Source organism: Macadamia integrifolia, unplaced genomic scaffold, assembly GCF_013358625.1.
Source record: "Macadamia integrifolia cultivar HAES 741 unplaced genomic scaffold, SCU_Mint_v3 scaffold2057, whole genome shotgun sequence".
Classification (NCBI taxonomy): Eukaryota; Viridiplantae; Streptophyta; class Magnoliopsida; order Proteales; family Proteaceae; genus Macadamia; species Macadamia integrifolia.
Window position 1 is genome coordinate 38,490 of NW_024868486.1, and position 19,798 is coordinate 58,287.

Here is a 19,798-nt window from a genome sequence, read left to right on the forward strand (position 1 = left end):
ACTACAAGGGGGGGCGTAATTTTTCCTATTTAAAAAGAAAAAAAAAAGTGCAAGTTAGGTGATGATCAATTAAAGCAACAAAGGGAATTGAAGGGTATGTAATAATGAATATCGATTTTTGTTAGGACACCCTTTCTCTCTCTCTCTCAAATGCACACACCATCATTATCAATAGTTACTCCATCTGTCCATCATCATCAATCTATAAGCAATGACCTTCTATTTGCCCCTTTCAAACGTTGCAGTAGTGGGGGAACCTAGCTTGTCATTGGATCGCTCTTTTTAATAGAACACGTTTTCATTAAAGCATGATTTGGAAAATCAGTAGGCCGGCATCCCACCTGTAAAATTTCCTCTTCTCTTGTTCCCAATTGATCGGATTTAACTAAAATTAATTTGATACCTAACTAAAGAAGAGGGAAGCAAAAAGAGTGTCCATTGGCAATTTGATCTGTCTGATCTGATTTTCAAGATACGCATCAAAGATTTTTTTTTATTTCTTTATCCCCTATATGAATGTAGGAAAACCCATCCATGAGTTGCTCAAATGGTTCAGACGAAATGGGGATTGTGTGGATAGGCACACGGTCCTAGGTTCGATCCCTCATCTGTGCATTTGCGATTTAAGTGGACATCGTGGCATTGAATTGCTACGCTAGTCTCCCTGAGGATTAGCCGAGATGCGCGGAAGCTGGCCTGGACACCTTAGTAGTGCATACAAGATCCCAAGGGCAATTAGAGCACAGGGAACCATTCCACAGCTAAAAGAATCTAAGCACCTGAGTCAACATACAAACACATATCGCGAGATCACCCCAGTTGTGGGATAAATCTCTAGGCTATGAAGTCCCTTGAGGAGGATTTTTCAGGACTAATGTTGTTAGTTTTGCATGGTAGTAGAGAAAAAACAAACAACAACTGTCCAGCGTAGTTGATGAACTGTGGTGTGTAAAAATCTTATATTCATCAGGAGGCCTTGAGTTCGAGTCTCTTGACTGTTATCTATTTTCATGAGAATTGACGAAAATGTTTCAAAAAACGTTACCAAATGCAGTGCTAGAATAGACGTTCCGAAGTCTAACGCGGTTAATCCTGGCAATCCTGCTCACGTGATACACATGCAATTGGGTCTCAGTAGAGAGAGAGATTTTTATTGACAACTTTCTAAGAAATATCACTGAATGTGGACAAACCAATAGACCTGATTTTCCACACGGTTCCTTTTAATAATAATAATTTGTTGGATGCTGCAGGGAAGCTTAGGTAGCTTTGTTCATGTAAACATGTTTCGGATGGGAATGACTTTTTATATGCGTTTACTTTGAATTGACTTATGGTGACTTCTTGATTTATTCCAATTCTATGGACAAACTAAGAGTGACTTTAATAAGATAAGAAAGCATATCCCTTTTCATAAAGGTCTATATATATCTTAGTTTCTTAATCTTCACAAACCATAAGAGAGCTATATTAATTATGGGGAGTGCATCCTTTTCTTCCGAGATGGTTAAGATAACAGGTTTTGTGAGTCTCCTATGCTTTTGCTTCGGTCTTTATGGGTGCAAAGGGTGTCTCCAGGAGGAGAGGACTGCTGCCTTACAACTTTGGGATTTTTTCAACTCACATGGCTCTACTGTTCATACGAAGTTGGAGGGAGATGATTGTTGTCAATGGGCATTTCTGGGGTGCAACTTGTTTAATTCGACAAACCGTGTGGTTTTCATTGATCTTTTCAACCAAAATTCAGGAGCGGAAAAATTGTACCCGAATGCTTCTTTGTTTACTCATTTCAGAGAATTACAAACTCTAGAGTTAAGTTATAACAACATCGGAGGTTGGATTATGCCAGAAGGTAGGCTTTCTTCACTTCAGTGGATTTATCTTTTTATCTTTATAGTTTTGTCAAAGATTTTCTAGATTAATTGACGAAAAATAGCTAAAAAACTACAATTCTCTATGCCTAGGAGGAGCCCTTTTATAATAAATATCAATTTGGATGTGGATAGCCATAAGCTTAAGGTTTCTCCAACCCAGGGATTTAGTTTACGGGAATTGAATTGATATTGGTTTTCATCGATGCCGATACAATATCAATCTGAATCAATCCGTATCTGATCAAATAGGTCAGGTTTACTCCTATATTTTATTATTTAATAAAATTTTTTTTTTATGACTTTACCCTTAATTCAATACGAATACCTGCTTGATCCACAGTTGGCCAGCTTTTCAGTGGCATGCGCTTATTTCTTTTACCCCTTTATTAATTAAGGTGTTGTGATATTCCCTCATCATGATTTTAAACCATTAATTATATATCAGTGTTATACATATGACTGATTAGGAGAAAAGAGGACCAACTTTAATTAATTCTTACCAAAACATACCATCAGTGTTATATCTCCTTCATAAATGCATCAGCATCATCCCTATATAGGTAGGGAGCTACAAACTTCGATCAGAAAAATCATGCAATATCTCGCATGCATATAGCTAACGATGTAATTAAGAATAGTATGTTGTACTCTCCATGCGATGATGTGCTTGGCTATTCCTACATATATAGGAAATGACCGATCTAAAGAATTTTGTCTGTTCAAACTATTTATCAATATGAAAAATTAAAATTAAGTAAAAAAATAAAACTAATGGCCTCTTTTGCATAATTTTAACATATATTTCAGGTCCTTGATTAATTTGTCGATCTTGTTTCCATTTTATTTTCCTTGGAAGCTCCTCATCCTCCTCCTCCTCTTCTTCTATAAAAAAATATGTTGATGTGAGTTATTACATACCCTGTTACTTATTATTGCAGCATTATGTGAACTAAGGAATCTCAAAGTGTTGTCTCTAAGTGGGAACAGTCTGGACGATGGAGGCCTTCCAAAGTGTCTTGCACGTGGCCTTCCATTTTTGAGAGAGATTTACCTACAGAGCAATGCTCTCAACTTATCATCTCCTCTTTTATCAGGTAACAAGCTAAGGATGAAATTAAGTCTCGTCTATATCTGACCTGAAAATTGTGAATTTTATTATTCTTCTTAATTTTGTATATCTCAAATTACTAACATTAATTATGTTTGGGCTTTGTCTTGTGTGGTGGCATGCAGCCATATGTGGATTAAGGAATCTTCGTGTGTTAGATCTAAGCTATAGTGTTCTAAGTAATGGAAGTTTTCCACCTTGCATGTTGAGTACATTCTCTTCATTGGAAAAACTCTACCTATCGAACTTTACCCTTGAACAATCGTCTTCTAATGTCCTAACAGGTATGAGCTAGGTAAAATATTTCTATCTATAGAACAATAAATAGATGTTAATCCCAAAATATTTTTTGTTTTACCTTGAAGGGGAAAAAAAACCCATCTATTATAGTAGTTCTTTTTATCTTCCTGTATTTTCAGCATTACAAGGAGCAAGAAATCTTCAATACTTGGTTCTAAGTAATAACAATCTCAGCGATGGAAGTATGAGAGGTACGTACATGCTAAGCAAATACCCAATCTGCAATCTGATACATGCTAAGGAGAAAAGGATGTCATTATTACCAATTAAATTCTATCAATTAGATCTTAATCACTCTTTTTATTTACTTACCTATGTTCAGCATTATGTGAAGTAAGGAATCTTCGGACATTGGATTTAGGTTATAGCAATCTCAATGTGGAATATATACCACATTGTCTACAACAAAACCATTCTTCTTTGGAAGAACTTACCCTACGAGGCACTTTTACCACCAAAGACTCGGATGCTCTTCTAAAAGGTAAATATTAAAAGGGTTCTCTGTGAATTGTAAAAACATTGTAGTAAATCTATTGACGAGTGATATATATACATTGTACATGTGTGCATTGCAGGATTAATATGTAGATGGAAAAAATTGAAATCGTTGGATCTAAGTATGAATGATCTCAGCGATGAAAGATTACCGTCTTGCCTATTGCATAACAACTCTATGCTCGAAGGCCTTGATCTGTCATCGAATAATTTAAAAGGTTCACTCGGATTCTCAATAGGTACTAATGCATTATTTATTTAAGAGAAGCATTTGTTTCTAGAAAGAAAAAAAAAAAAAGTCATGATTTTTTTCTATCGTATTATCAAGCTTCTCCACCATCTAAGTCCTAATTTTTCATTATTAAATTCTTAGGAGACTGAATTTATGTTCGGTTTCAAACACAATTTTTATATTTAATGGTAATATTATAGGCACAAAATATTCTTCTTACCATCCAATAATAGTATTTTTTGGAACATTTGGAAGCATTATCTAAATTGTCTGAATTATTTAAATAAATGCACTAGTATTATTTGATTATAACTGTCTATTCAAATGATGGTTTTGCTGTAAATCTCTAGGTCGGGACCCACTAATGGCCCTACTTGAGCAAGTTGGGCCAGATTTTTCTAAAAGCTAGACCCAGCCTGAGGTTTCTTGAATTTGGCCCAGGTCTGGTCTAGCTGGGCCTTTGCTGTGATACCCAAAACTAGCCGAGCTCAACCAAGCTGAATCTTGGCTAGAGACTGGCCAAGTGTGAGTGTATGAAAAGTTCGTACCGTGGATGTAGGAACTGAGATCCCCTCCTTTTTTAAATTATATTAATGGAATAGGGATGAGCAGTTTATTTGGATACAAGATTGAACCAAATGAATTTTTTTTTTTTTTGATATAATTAACACTCTGTCGTTCTGATTACAGACCCAAAATGTTTTTAAAACTAGTAGAATAGATCCTACAAAAAACATGAAGATATAGAAAATTTGGTCCAACTCGGCCCGATCTGTCTTCCTATCCTACCTTGGCTGACCTCAGCACAAAGGACTTGGGCTTGGGCTTGGCTGATGATATTCCATTTCAATCTTGGGCGGGTCCAGGACTGGTTGTACCTTACATGTCATAAACCCTTGCTTGTATACAATTATTTATTCATTATATAAATAAATAAATACATATGCATATACATACATACATACACATCAATGAAAGTAACTTTCATACATACTGCACAATACAGAGCACAAATTTGTTAAAACTTCTTAAATTAAATTTATGTGTTAAATTCTGGCGCCGATGGTAACTATATATATATATTGTTTAATTTCATTTTTCATTGATGAAAATCTCATGCTTTTGAAGTAGTATTCTGGTATACTCTGATTTTTTATCCCATTTCTATTCTACAGGGCTTTGTAAACTAAGGAAGTTATGGTACTTGGATCTTAGCAACAACTTAATTGACAATATCCCTTGGCCATGTTTGAGCCAATTGAATTCTTTGCAGACCCTTGACCTTTCCCAAAACAAAATATCAGGTACAATTCCTCCTTCAATTTCTAACCTAACATCTCTTGTCAAGCTTGATCTTTTGAATAATAAGTTCGATGAAGTGGTCTTTTTCTCCGTGTTTGCTAATCTTTCAAAACTTGAATACATTGACCTTTCAAACAATAGAGAGTTAGAAGTTGAAACTGAGTTCCCAACCTCTTGGGTTCCATCTTTCCAGCTAAATACCTTACACTTAGAAAGTTGTGAACTCAAGAAAATTCCTCACTTCATTGCCACCCAATACAACCTATCTGATATATCTTTGTCGTATTGCTCTCTTCAAGGAATAATTCCATCCTGGCTGATTTATAATGCTACTACACATTCTCCTTACTCATTGATCTTGAGGGGTAATCATTTTAATGGGCCATTTCCTCTGCCCTTAAAAAATGAAACATCAGAGCTCCAATACCTTGACATCTCCGACAACAATATCGAAGGGCTCCTTCCTGGAAACATCGATGAGCTTTTCCCAAATTTATTTTTCTTTAACATGTCTGAAAACAAACTTGAAGGCTGCATCCCTCCCTCATTTGACAAATTAATTAACTTAGAGGTATTGGATTTATCAAATAATCACTTTGTAGGCGAAGTACCTCATAGATTAACTCAAAATAGTACTTCCTTGTTATTTTTGATCTTATCAAATAACCATTTACATGCAATGGCAAGAGTTTCCAACATGACAAATCTACTCACTTTAAAACTTGATGGCAATCTCTTCACAAGACCCTTCCCAATCACTCCATCAAGTGTTCCCTCACTCTTGCTTCTAGACATAAGTAGGAACTTCATGTCAGGCAATATCCAAGATTGGTTGTCAGCTTTCCCAAGATTGGTCTCACTCCTTATAAGAGAAAATCAATTTGTTGGTTTTCTTCCAACGGCATTGTGTCAGATGCAACAATTACATTTTTTGGATCTATCAAATAACCATCTTTCTGGAAGCATACCTTCTTGCTTCAACAACATGACTTCATGGCTGGAAGAAGTTGAAGTTCTAAATTTTGGAAAAGTAGTTTGGGCGATCAATTTCAAGGAGGTTTATACGTTCAAAATAAATTTTGCCACAAAGGGAAATTTTTACTCATACGAGGGTGTTCCACTTCGTCTGATGGAAGTGATCGATTTATCTCTAAACCAATTAACTGGTGATATTCCATCTCAATTTGGAGAACTGAGAGCCTTACGTTCATTAAACCTTTCTCACAATTCTCTAGTAGGCAATATTCCAGAATCCTTTCAAGGGTTGGAAAAGTTGGAGAGTTTAGATCTCTCCCACAACAAGTTGGTGGGAAAGATCCCCCCTCAAATGATTCAACTCGATTTTCTTTCTTTTTTCAATGTGGCCTTCAATCAACTTTCGGGCAAGATCCCATATGAGAAGCATTTTGATACATTCAACAAGGATAGCTACATTGGTAATCCAAGACTTTGTGGACCTCCAACTGAAGTCAATTGTTTATCACCTCAACCACCCCACAGTGAATACAAGGAAGGTGATGCTGATGAACAAAGTCTGATCGACAATGACTTATTCTTCTATTCATGTGTGGCTATTTCTTACCTCTTGGGATTCTGGGCTGTTATTGCTCCTCTCCTTCTGAGCAGAAATTGGCGTAGGAAATATTACAGAGTTGTAGATGGATGCATTGATAGGTGTAGTGAGAGGCTCTTCTGGTGTTTGTTTTATATAAAAAACCATTGGTAATTAATTACCACTTAATTAGTAATGCATTAAGGGATGAATTGTACCGTGTAATAATGACCAAAATGAATATATGTGTTTTTCCATATAAATAGAGAGATGTTTTCTTGTAGAGAATTATGTAAATGCATTAATTCTCTCTCTCTCTCTCTCTCTCTATATATATATATATATATGTGTGTGTGTGTGTGTGTGTAAATTCTGCAATTTGTAGACATGAAAATCTAAATGCAAAGGTTGTCCTATCTTGCATAATGGCAAGCTTGGCTTAAGGTGCAGTTTAGACTTAATCCCAACAATGTCCCTTTTTATTTAGGGGATATTACTTAGATGTATTAGATATGAAAATTATTTACAATATAAGTAGGTTTAAATTTTGTTTTATATTCATTAGATTAGATTTTGAAGAAAAAAAATTATTTAATTCCCAAAATTACTTATTGTTCAAGAATTCCAAGGAAAAATCAGAAGTGAGCTTCCTAAAATATTCCAGACAGTTCTTATCTTCTCTTTCAAAATTTTTATTCTTTTTTTCATTTTTACATAAGTGGGACCCACCTTCTCCTCCTCCCAGTGGAAGAAAAGAATAAGGTTTGGAGTCTTTTCTAGGAAAGCGGTTCAGGTTCATGCACGAGAATGTACAAGAACAGTTCTGGTCTGCGAATATAGAATCAATTTTCTCTCTCTTCATTTAATAGATTCTATATCTACAGATCAAGAGTGTACGAGAATATTCTCGTACGTGAACCTGATCCGTTCATCCTTTCTGGCGTGATTGGGAGCCCTCAGACACACAGCCCAAGGTGCACCTAGCATTTGGTTTTGCACTACATGGTGTAGCACACTACAGAGGATCTACATCCCCTTCTTAACTTGCTCTTTGGAAGCCAGCTCAGATTCCTCTGTTCCCTGATCTCAAAGTGAAAACAACCCATGAGAGTCGTTCCTTTGTATTCCTCAATTTTCTTCCTACAGATATTGATCTCATTTGTGAGTTTTTCATCTTCTCTCCTCCTCCATCCATTAAAAGACGTCACATGGTGTTGTTCTTAATCACTAATCCAGAGTTCTAATAAAAGTAGCTTAACTCGAAGGTTTAGCTTATGTTTGCATTCCATAAAATTCCAGTCTACTTTTCGCTTGATTAGGGACAGGATTTTCTTCTGTTTTCTAATGCAAAATAGACACTCGTCTACTTCTTTCTTTACCTTGAGCCCCTGAATCATATTTTGTGATAATTGGCAACAGGGACATGGCTAGTTTGTTTTTCTTCAGCTACCTGAGGCTAAGCCTATATAGGGGGCGTTCCGATCCGGATAAAAATCGTCTGTTTTTCCTGATCCCTGTTTTGCTGTGTTTTGCTAGCTGCAGAACACGACACGTGTCCTCCTTTAAATCTGCGGTTGAGATTGTTTTGGTTGGGCTGTTGTTACTAAATCCGGTTTAGATCAATGGATGACTCGAACCATATTGAGTGGAACCGGTTCTGACAAACAACTCCAGGTTTGAATTCAAAATCCCTAAGAGGAGATTTCTCAATCAAGAGGAAGGACCCAGACGACGTATTGTTGTTGCAGTCCGGCGATCTTGACTGCCTAGGGACTTCCTTGGAATCTTGACTGCAAGTAGCCATTGCGGCCTGGTCGAAGAGGGGCGCCGACACAGCAAAACAGGGATCAGGAAAAACAGACGATTTTTATCCCTTTACTAATTCCACGCCTCGTTTGGTTGTCATGTGCGGTGGGGCGGAATGTTGAGATAGAGAGATGAAGAGTCATGGCAATGGGTTGCAGGTTTTGACAGCGATGAGGACCACGATGATTGGGTTGCAGAGAGAGCGGTTCCAGACGAGGAAGCAAATGGAGCCAAGGAGTTTGCAGGGTTGGGATTCTGATTTAGGTTCTCTAGCTCCATTAATGGATTGGTTTTGATGGTAGAAATTTTTAATTTAGGTTTCCTGTGTTTGTGATTTGGGGATTTTTAATTCTTTTCTATTGATTCTGGAGGAGTCCATGCTCTAATTCTCTGGTTTTTATTTTTCCCTTTCTCTCTTTCTTTCTTTTTTCATGAAGATGTTGCAGTGTTAGGGATGCCGGTCGTGGTGCCAATGGCTAGGAGCGGTGGATCCGCTGCCCAGAAATCCCATGCTTTTTTCTTTTTCTTTTTTTAAATGCAGCCCAGGTGGAAATGGAGGATTGAGGAGGGAGAGTGAGTGAGATAGAGGAAGGAAAGGAGAAATATGAGTTGCTGGGGTTACAGAGAGAGTGGTTCCATGTTGCCGGGGAGGCGGTCCTTGAGTGCGTAGCTCACGCAATCTTCAACGGCTTTCCCAGCAAAGTCCCACCTTTGGAAGAGGATGATGAAAATTCATCCCGCTAAGCCCAACCGCTACTCTCTTGCTATGAAACCCAGCTGTCAAAGTCAGGTCGGGATTGCCGGACTGCAAAAACGATACGTCGTCTGGGTCCTTCCTCTTGATTGAGAAATCTCCTCTTAGGGATTTTGAATTCAAACCTGGAGTTGTTTGTCAGAACCGGTTCCACTCAATATGGTTCGAGTCATCCATTGATCTAAACCGGATTTAGTAACAACAGCCCAACCAAAACAATCTCAACTACAGATTTAAAGGAGGACACGTGTCGTGTTCTGCAGCTAGCAAAACACAGCAAAACAGGGATCAGGAAAAACAGACAATTTTTATCCGAATTGTAGAGTATCTGGATTCCGGGCGTTCTTAGGTTGTATCGGTTGAGGATCACGCAGCCTTTTGCAAAGGAAGAGGAGGTGGTGGTGGGTCCCACATAAAGTAAAAAAAATAAATAATTGGAAAAAAATGGGAAATAAACAAAAAAAACATGAAAAGAAATCATCAGCATGAGGCATGAGCAATAATAGTTTGGGGTTAAAGTAAAGTGTTGGGGTATTTTCGGAAGTTCACTTTTTTTCTCCCTTGAAACTCGGATTTGACTCCTCTATGGCGCAAGACAATGTCCAGCACGCATCCAACGCCTAGCAACGCCTTGGGCTCCATACCAAGGTGTTTTTGGCAGTTGGATGCACGCCAAAAACTGTATTACGCCACATAGGAACTCAATCCTTGAAACTCATGAGCAATAAGTAACTTTGAGCAAGTACCGAAAACTTTCAAGGTCAACTTGGGCGGGTTAGGATTCAACAATTGAAGCCTTGGGCTCAGCTCAGCTCAGCCCAGTTTGCATCATACTTGCATGCAAATACACTAATCCTAAAAATTAATGACTAGGTCACAGTTTTAAAACTTGGATAAAAATCTGCAAAAATAATCAATTTGACCTGGAATTGACATGACTAATTCCAATTAATCTCCATTCTACACGAATTTAGTTCACCTGAGTTAGTCCGAGTCCTATTGATTCCTGACCAATTCTAGGATGATTTGAATCGAAAACAAATTGAACCCGACATAAATTAATTGATCCCATACCCAATACCGAGTTTTCAAAACTCAACTACAGTGATAGTTTATTCGAATCAAATGAAAAAAGAAGAGCAGAACGGATTGTAAAAATGGAAACAAGAATCCCTCCATGTTTAAAAAACAAGTAATAGATAAGAAAATAGTCCACCAGAAAAGCTCATATGAGACTTTCACAATTTCACAAATCGTCCACCAGAAAAGCTCAGAATAGATTGAAAAAACCAAGTAATAGATAAGAGACTTAATTAAAAAGCCACTTCATCCTCCCGCTGCCAATAAATAGCTATGTGTGGCATATAGAAAGGCATCCCTATGTGGGCTGTGCGAATGACCTTTTGCCATGCTACAAATATAAGTAGGATGACAAATTACTGGACCTAGGCCTGAGGCGAACTCTCTAGATAAGGGAACTGGCCCAACTTAGACCAAGAACCAATGATCGCAAGATGGATAAGTGGATCAGCTTATTTGGCCCGATCATAATGATGTTAGATAGGATCTCAGAGATAACGGCCATGATTGGTCGGACAAGTGGTCATATACATAGTAAGTTCGGAACGGTAATAATATGGAAACGGACCCATACTGTAATATTAGTTTTCAAAAATTCGACGTAATAAAACACTTATGGCAATGATACAAAAGCCGTTTGATACAATTGCTATATAAAAATTTGAGAGCAAAATTATGGGTTTATTCTAGTCATGGTTTAAAGTATCTCCGATACCGATACGATACCCTCCGATACGTATCTTAAATTTAGCAGACCGATACGACACACACCGATACGATACATTGAATTTTTAAAATCATTTCGTATCGATATATAACCTACGATACATATCGATATGCACCAATACACTATCGATACGTACTGATACTCTATGAAAAATATAAAATTGAGGTGAAATATACGTTTCGGTATGTATCGATAAGTATCAATATTTGTATGTATCTATTGGTACGTATCGATGAGTATCAGTACGTATCGGTGAGAATCGGTATGTATCGATCAGTACGTATCGGTGAGTATCGGTATGTACCGATACAGTGCGCTACGGTCATATAATGGCCAAGATGGGTATTTTTCAGAAAACACAATTTTTTGAGGGGTTTTTGTTCCAAAGTTGCTGCCAGCCATATTTCTCTCTAACTAAAGTGAAAATCAAAGTTGGGAACAAGGATTTTACATTTATGGGACAACTACAAACCTTGAATTCTTAGTGCGATACCCTTAATTTAGTGTTTATGCATAATACATGTTATCAATAGCTTTTTTTAATAATTTTTTTATGCAAAAGTGTTTAAAAAGGTGTTTCATATCCATTTATGTGCGTATCTTTAGCGTATCTTAGCGTATCTCCGACACGATACGATACCCTCCGATACGTATCTTAATTTTGATCGACCGATACGGTGATCGATACCGATACTTTAATCCTTGATTCTAGTATTAAGAATGAACTAAAATTGCTGGTAACTAAATTCCAATCTCTTATACATTTATGAATACTATTAAATCCAATTTGGAATCATTTTTCATTCTTGTAGACTTTCTACATTTAAAATTAATTAAGTTTAACCCCCACCCCCAACACCTTGAGAACAACAAATCAAACAATTACCTCATCAAGCATATGTTCTCATTTAGAATTCAAGCAACTTTAAGTCTTTCATGTCGAATTTTGGGTTTGGGATTACCTTATGACACAGAAGGTTTGAGGTTGGATAAAGCAATATTATGTTGTTTGTTTCTAGCTTTGATGCTTAATTGAAAAATCCAGAAGTGTATGATCACAAGAATTTACATGAAATTACCGATATTTATACCTGAGACCATGGACGTACGTGACCTTGCAAATCAATCATTTTCACCAAATCATGTCATCTTTGTCTAACTGTATCCTAGGGGTGTCAATTCCTAAATCGAACCGGTAAAATTGGCCGGACTGAACCGATAACAACACGGACCGGACCGAACCGAACCGAAGCCTTATTGGTTCGGTTCAGTTTCTAGTATTGCAACCCCAAAACCAAATTGAACCGCACCGGAAATCGGATGAACCTGAAACCAAACCGAAACTGGCTCAAAACCTGGACCGAAACCAAAACCAAACCGGTAAGAAACCGAAACACTCCAAAATTCATTTTAAAAAAATCAAAATTTGCATAGTTTTGACATACAATCTTGTTTTGAATTGGTTTTCTTTATCTCATCAAGTCCTAGTTAATTAACAATCTCCAAACATAATAATATAATGGGGAATTTTTAACTAGTTTTAAGTTAAATATATTGGTTGTTTTTCATTTTTCAAAAATTAATTGAATTGTCAAATATTGGTTTTCAGCAGGTCAGCAGTTTGTTGTTTCCTAATGGCTCCATACCGATTCTCCATACCGGTTTAAAAAATCGATCCAAACTGAAATGAACTTGATAAATCCAAACCGGTATCAACCCGAACCCAAACCGCACCGAAACCGACACCGGACCGAAACCGATAAATCCTTAATGGGTCGGTTTCGGTCAGTTCTAAAGTCACACCGAAACCGGTGGAATCGGACCGAAACCGCACCAAACCAGACCGTTGACACCCCTACTGTATCCCTTAAGCTTCACTACTCAGGCCCAACCTTGTTCTTTGTATGAGGGTGGGCTGGGCCTCAAGCTTGGATTTCACACAATGTGTTCTCGACTATTTAAATTTCCCAAATCGGAGCTTTTAAAGCTACATTTGGTTGGGGAATTAAAGGGAATAAATAAAAAACTTTGTAATCGTTCCTTCATGTGATTTATATAAATTACTTTACTTTCTTATTGTATCTAGCAATGATACATTTTACATGTAATTTATTTTACTTGTAAACTAAAGGGCTTTGAATTTAATAATCAAATGAATTAATAATTAAAAAAGTTTCTTTTTAAGTTTTAAATTTTCAACTCTTTTCCCTTTAATTCCCGTCATGCTGATGAAAGATATTTTTTTTTTCCTAATGTCTTTTCACTATTCATTGTCCTTTGCCTTTCGTTTTAGCCTCAATTTCTAGCCCATTTGTCCTTAATGTTGTAATATTGGGCAGAGTGGTTTGCTTATGGGCCTTGGGTTTTTTAATGGACAAAGGGCGCACAAACCAGAACGATGAACAAAATATCATCAGAAAATTTACGCCACTAATTTTTAAACCTTATTAGGGTTGAAGTTGGGCTGGGCTGGTAGGGATTTGAGGAATTTAGAATAGTAGCAAGCCTAAAGTCCAACCCAATTAATCCTGGCCCAAGACTCAGTTGCCGTCCTACCTTGTTTTTTGAAAACGTTGCAATCCTACTTATGTGAAACACATGCATGCATGCATGCAAAGGTGGTCAACTACCGACCAATTTGTCTCAATCGGAAGGAGAGAGAGAGATCCATTGTATTGAGCGATTGGGTCTACGACCATAATAAGTTACAAGGAAAAAGAAACCTGCTAGTTTGGTGTAGGTAACATCAACGTGCGGGTTCAATGGGAAGGAGTGTAGGAGCATCTTCAACTCATGAGATAGGAGCAACATGGTCTTTTTTTCACCCACTTACGTTTGGACGGAGACAACACCAAACTGGTAGGGTTCTAAGTTAAAATATCTTGCAAGTGCTTGCACTTTCTCTAAATTAAATGGTAATTGACCCTATTTACATGCAAGGGCTTAGTACACCCAATACCTGATCTGTTATTATAAACAATAGGAAGGACCATCTTAGGTTGAAATAAGGCATTGCTTAGTAATATTAATATGGGAAAAAGAAGCTTTGAAGGCAGTGTGGTCTCTCCAGCAGACATAGGAAGGGGAGAAACTATCGTTCCACCCCATGAAAAACAAAAATCTTTCTGTTGTTGATGCTTCTACATGCTAACACAATAGCCGCTTAAGCAGGTAGCGTTCTCTTACCTTAATATTATTATTAGGAAATAGTATGCCTTCTCTAAAATTGTGAAGTTAAATATGTTTGCTTTCGATTAGATAATATCTAATATGAAAATTATACATTCATTATTTTGCTTATGGTAGGACATGGCAATATACACTCCATGGTCAAAGAGAGAGACGCAAATTGGGTTTTTTCTTCCCTTGTTCCCCGACTTAACAATTTGGTTTAACCAAAACGTAACGATTGGGTTTAACCAAAATGTACTGGAGGATATCTAATTAAAGAATCAGGGGAAGCAAAAAGATGTCCAGTAGCAATTAATTAGATTTGGGTTTTACTCATTGACCAATACAGTAGTCACCAATGAAATTTGTTTTTTTGGTAAGAAGAGTCACCAAAGAAATGATGAAATATAAACATGATGTTTCTGCATAGTTTCTTGCATGGCTCTATAGGACCAACAAAGATTTAGGGCGCGTTTGATAACGTTTCAAGAAACGCGTTTCTGCTGTTTCTGTTTCCAGAAATAGCAGAAACGGAGCAAAAAGCGTTTGATAAAACTGTTTCGTTTCACTTATTTTTAGAAATAGAAATAGAAATTTTTACTTATTTATGGTTCAAGAAACGACCCAGGTGAAACAAGTTCAACTTGTTTCGCCGTTTCTGGAAACGACTTGTGGCAATTCTTTCACTGGATACCATCGACTTCTAAAAGCATGACTTATCAAACACCTTCAATTCCGTTTCTATTTCTAGAAATGAAAATTTATGTTTCTGCCGTTTCTTGAAACAGAAACGGCAGAAACGTTATCAAATGGGTCCCAAGTGTTGGAATGGATCGGTGAGATCGAGTGGGTGACTCGTCGTTTAAGGCTCTAATGGTGCATTAGTCTATTTATAATTTGATTAGTCCGAAGAAGCTCGATTAAAACCTGAAATTCAATTGAGTCCAACCGATTATATATATAAACCGTTGATCACAGTGCAAGCAAAAAGGCCTGACTAGGACCAATTGAGCCCAATCAGTCGACACCAACATCTAACATGCCCCCTCTCTCTCTCTCTCTCTCTCTCTCTCTCTCTCTCTCTCTAAATGATCATATTGTATTAAAGAATCATGAAAGGNTGGAATCTAGAGTCAGTCATAGGTGGTCCAAAAAAACCCTAAAATTGGTCCCAATACCTGCTCTGTGATTACAATAGATGAAGAAGAAGGAGAAGAGGTTAGAATAGAAGAAGAAAGAGGTTAGAAGAGATGAAGAAGAAGAAGGAGAAGAAGGAGAAGAGGTGAAGTTACCTGCACTGGAGATTTCACAAGGGGCCGAGCTCCTCTTCCCTCTTCTCTCCTCTCTTCTCTCCTCTCTCTATGCGCAGACTCTGGAATTATCGGGAACGATTGTTCCAAAATATATTCTCTCCTCAAAACATTGAAGCTTATCGATCTCTATCTCTAGAATCTAGAATTTAGGGGTCCAAAAAACCCCTAAATTTGTTCCCAATACCTACTCTGTGATTACAATAGATGAAGAAGAAGGAGAAGAGGTTAGAATAGAAGAAGAAACAGGTTAGAAGAGATGAAGAAGAAGGAGAAGAAGAAGAAGAAGAAGGAGAAGAAGGAGAAGAGGTGAAGTTACCTAGAGATTTCAGAAGGGGGCGAGCTGGGTTCTCTCTTCTCTCCTCTCTCTATCGCGGACCCAGAGAATTATCGGGAACAAACATTTCAATATCTATTACTTGAAATGAAACACCCCCGACAGAACAGCCTCTTGGGTGTTTAGTCAAATCGAGGATTTTTCGTTTTACTCACTTTCAGTTTCAAAAATGCAGAAACGATACATACACACACCAAACAGAAGATTCCGTTTTTTCATTCTATTAAAACCAAAAAACAACAGAAACGTTTTTTATGAACAATTCCAAACGGGCTCTGAACCTTTCAATGATTTAGATATCCAGTACATACGTGTTTGGTGCCAACATTTGTTTCTTATTTTTGGTATACCCGTCTTGACCTTTTAAAGAGTCACATCAACTCCCTAAGGAAAGCACCCTATAACCCATCTCACAGGTCATTGGGTGGTCTAACCCATGATTCTGGTTTTGTCCCTTTCGTTTGGCAAAAATATCAGAATTTTGGTGATGAAGAGGTGGAGAGTCCTCCTCCCCTGAAGAAGTCTCGCATGTTAGATGGGAACGGCAAAAGAACGGAAACAAATGGTATGGATTTTAAACAACAAAATTTTTCGAATGATACAATCAAATAAACGATCAAAAAAATAGAGAATGATAAAAATCGAAAAACGAACGGTACAGGATTTAAACGTGTAGATTTCAGACGAACGAAACTGAAAAAATGACAGTATACTCATATAAATTAAGGAGTTATTACATGAATATCTGTATCTAATGTTCAAACCAACTACAATATCTAAAATTAATGCTTATACATCCCATGTCTCATTATAAGTTTTAAGACATATCATCGAATATCATCCAACAGCAATTCTAAATTCATACATCACACATGCCCAAAGTCTTATTGAGCAAATATGTCAGTTTATAACTCAATTTTGGAATCCATGCATTGAATTTGAGTTGAAGGTAATATTATGAGAAATATAATCCATTGTATTAGCTTCAAGTTGGTGAAAGAATTAGGTCGATTGGAGTTCGGGAGAAAGATATATGGTCAATTAAGTAGACTTTATGTTAAAAAATCAAGTCTTAAAAAATGCCATAAAAACAAGAACGTGTTTTAAACGTGTTTTGAACACGAATGCTTGAAGTTTGCTATTTTTTTCCGTATCTTTGAGAAGCATACAGTAAAATGTTTAAACGGTAAAAAACAAAAAACACGTTTAAAACGTGTTTTGAAACTCCATTTTAAATGCAATTTTTCTAACAAAGTCAAGACCAAGAAAATTAGAATTAATTCCATCCCCCATTGTACCTTTTTTTTTTTTAATCTTTGGTAGTTTGGATTATTATTTCTGTACAGAGAATCTTTTATTCTTTCTGAAACTTACTGTAGGTCTGTAGGATATATAGATGGAGATCTTTATATGTACCATTTGAAAATCGAATTTGATTAACTTCTATTTTCCTTCCCAATATAATTTTGGATTTGTATTGAATTCTCGATTCCCATATGATCATGATAACTACTACATAGTAAGTTTCCACGAACATAGACTCCAAATTCCAGTTCTTGAGGCTATCGTGTACGATTTCTTGTGCTTACCCACGGTGGAATAATAGTGTAGGCCCATGTGTTGTGAATCATGCGTGTGTGGTTCTAGGTGGTTGATGTCCAGGTGGGCATCTTAAATAGGTACAGAAGAAAGAACACAGAAGGAAGCAAAAGGACGAAAAAAAGGAAGAAATGGGGAATATTGGAACCACCTCGACCATGTCCAGTTGGACACACGAAACCATCATCATCATAACAGCCGTCCACCAACACCGGCTCCACCTTATCCCTTACTTCGCAAGGGTCCTGTTACTCCAAGGTCTAGGAGGGGCAAATGGATGCAACCTTACCCTCTACTTCGTAGGATGTTTCTAAGTTTTGAACCTATGATCAACATATTGCAATAGTACAACTAACTTAACCGTTATAGATGGTACATGCTCGCCTACTAAATCTCTACACCACATCAAATAAAATAAGAGTCTAACTTATAATTAAGGAGCCTCACACTCATCATCTAGCACAAAAAAGCAGGCAAAAGTAGCTATTGTATGAGCATTACAGAGTAAAAAACCAGATTTAGCTAGGGAAGTAAATGCTATGAGAGGTTTCATTATGCCTAAATAGATTGCACATGGAAGAGAAGAATGAGGAAAATTTTAAACTAAAGAGAACCCAAATATAATTTTTCTTAATAATACTAAAGATCATGATGATATAACACTAATAAAACATATCACGTACGCTATTATTACATTGGAATCTGTTATTATCCGTAATACATATCATGCATACGAGTTATTTTTCCTCTCAACAAACAGATCCAAAATGAAACAAACACAAACCCTTACATTTGATGATAGTGTCTAAACAAGAGAAGAAACATCTCTTCCCATGAGGTGATTCAAACCTCTTTAACCCCAGATAACCAATCTATGTTGTCAAAGATCCTATCAATTTTGCAGATCAAAAGATAGAACCTCCAGGAGATGTACCGTGGAACAAGGTAATTGAACTTATATGGGACATTGATTAGAGCAAGGAAATATACCATATAGAAAAGAAAAATGGATCCAATGACCAAAACCACTGTGGCTAGCCACTGGAGTTTAACTATGACCGAGTACAAACCCGCTGCAAATGCCACAGCCATCATAATGAGAGCTAAACCCAACAATGGTGAGCTAAATTTTGCCACAAGAATGAAGACATGAATGTCAGCCAACTGTGCACAGATGTTGTTCACCACAACCACGATAGACAGATACAAAGCCATGGTATTGCAGATGACGAAAACATTGAATGCAGGCTTCCTTAACAAGGTAGCCATGCCTTTGTATGGGCCATCAACATTTAAACCTCCAGGGACTGTAAAACCCGCAGGGAAGGTGACCCTGCAGATCAGATTTGCTACAAGCACTAGAGTATTGAACCTCCCTTTGTAATTGCATATATTTTGAGTATCTGTTCTTGACTTATTTTCCACAATAATTGGAGAAGGTGGACCAGATGGCTGCAACCCTTGTGGCAGCCAAAGAAATAGAATCTAAAAGGACATTTTGAAAAATACTATAACATAGGAGGGTATTTGTGAACCCTAAGGGAAGTGAATATTTCATTTCTTTGGCTGTTAGCTGGGGGTTGGCTGCAACCCGGGTAGCAGCCAAATATTTTCCACCAGATGGTGCATCATAAATTCTTAGAGTTGTTCGGCAAAGAAACTGCATATTTGTAATTAAAAATAAAATTATTTGCTTTAGGATTATGACGAAGAATGAGATACCAAAAGAGTTGGAACCACATTTTTATGAAATTTTATTCTCTCCCGACGCATTCCTTAGTATAAAGTATCATCTTTGATCCAAATTGCCAAAACTGAAGACTTTCTTCACATGTAGATATGTGAACCACCTTTTCTACCACCCAATATATATATATATATATATGTATATATTTATTTTGACCACCTCACTCCTTGGTTGACCATCATTTCCATTGGTGGTTGGCGGGGACGGAGGCGGAGGCGGGGGGGGGGGGGGGGGGGGGGGGGGGGGGGGGGGGGGGGGGGGGGGGGGGGGGGGGGGGGGGGGGGGGGGGGAACGAGGCCACATTTACATGGGGTTTTGGTGTTTTCCTCTGCATAAAATCAAGAAGTTGAACCTGATATTTGAATGAATCTGACATAGGAATCTGAACGAAAGTTTCTTGAATC

General features: G+C 37.3%; 2 protein-coding genes and 1 long non-coding RNA gene across 3 annotated transcripts in view; 1 reads left to right on the plus strand and 2 right to left on the minus strand.

Annotated features, from left to right (window-relative positions):
• Positions 1-1,471: 1,471 nt before the first annotated feature.
• On the plus strand, positions 1,472-8,928 carry LOC122065600 (receptor-like protein 56). The gene is made up of 8 exons (XM_042629419.1): positions 1,472-1,852; positions 2,813-2,968; positions 3,108-3,266; positions 3,402-3,473; positions 3,605-3,763; positions 3,858-4,016; positions 5,185-7,008; positions 8,828-8,928. The coding sequence occupies exons 1-8, from the start codon at positions 1,477-1,479 to the stop codon at positions 8,926-8,928; spliced, it is 3,006 nt and encodes a 1,001-aa protein (XP_042485353.1). The 5' UTR covers positions 1,472-1,476.
• Positions 8,929-15,532: 6,604 nt separating this feature from the next.
• Positions 15,533-16,118, minus strand: LOC122065599. The gene is made up of 3 exons (XR_006136042.1): positions 16,031-16,118; positions 15,694-15,903; positions 15,533-15,584 (listed from the first exon to the last, which is right to left on the minus strand). It is a non-coding gene; the product is annotated as an uncharacterized LOC122065599 (long non-coding RNA).
• Positions 16,119-18,490: 2,372 nt separating this feature from the next.
• LOC122065592 (ankyrin repeat-containing protein At5g02620-like) overlaps positions 18,491-19,798 on the minus strand; it is a 21,841-nt gene continuing 20,533 nt past the window's right edge. Inside the window, exon 2 of the mRNA XM_042629413.1 lies at positions 18,491-19,107. Coding sequence (XP_042485347.1) covers positions 18,491-19,107 — 617 coding nt within the window. The remainder of the gene's footprint in view (positions 19,108-19,798) is intronic.

What these genes read in the sequence shown, in the direction of transcription:
- LOC122065600 (XM_042629419.1), top strand. Translation starts at nt 1,477, where the DNA reads ATGGGGAGTGCATCCTTTTCTTCCGAGATGGTTAAGATAACAGGTTTT. An exon ending in ATCATCTCCTCTTTTATCAG is followed by an intron (nt 2,969 to 3,107) that starts GTAACAAGCTAA and finishes GGTGGCATGCAG; the next exon opens with CCATATGTGGATTAAGGAAT. An exon ending in TTCACTCGGATTCTCAATAG is followed by an intron (nt 4,017 to 5,184) that starts GTACTAATGCAT and finishes TCTATTCTACAG; the next exon opens with GGCTTTGTAAACTAAGGAAG.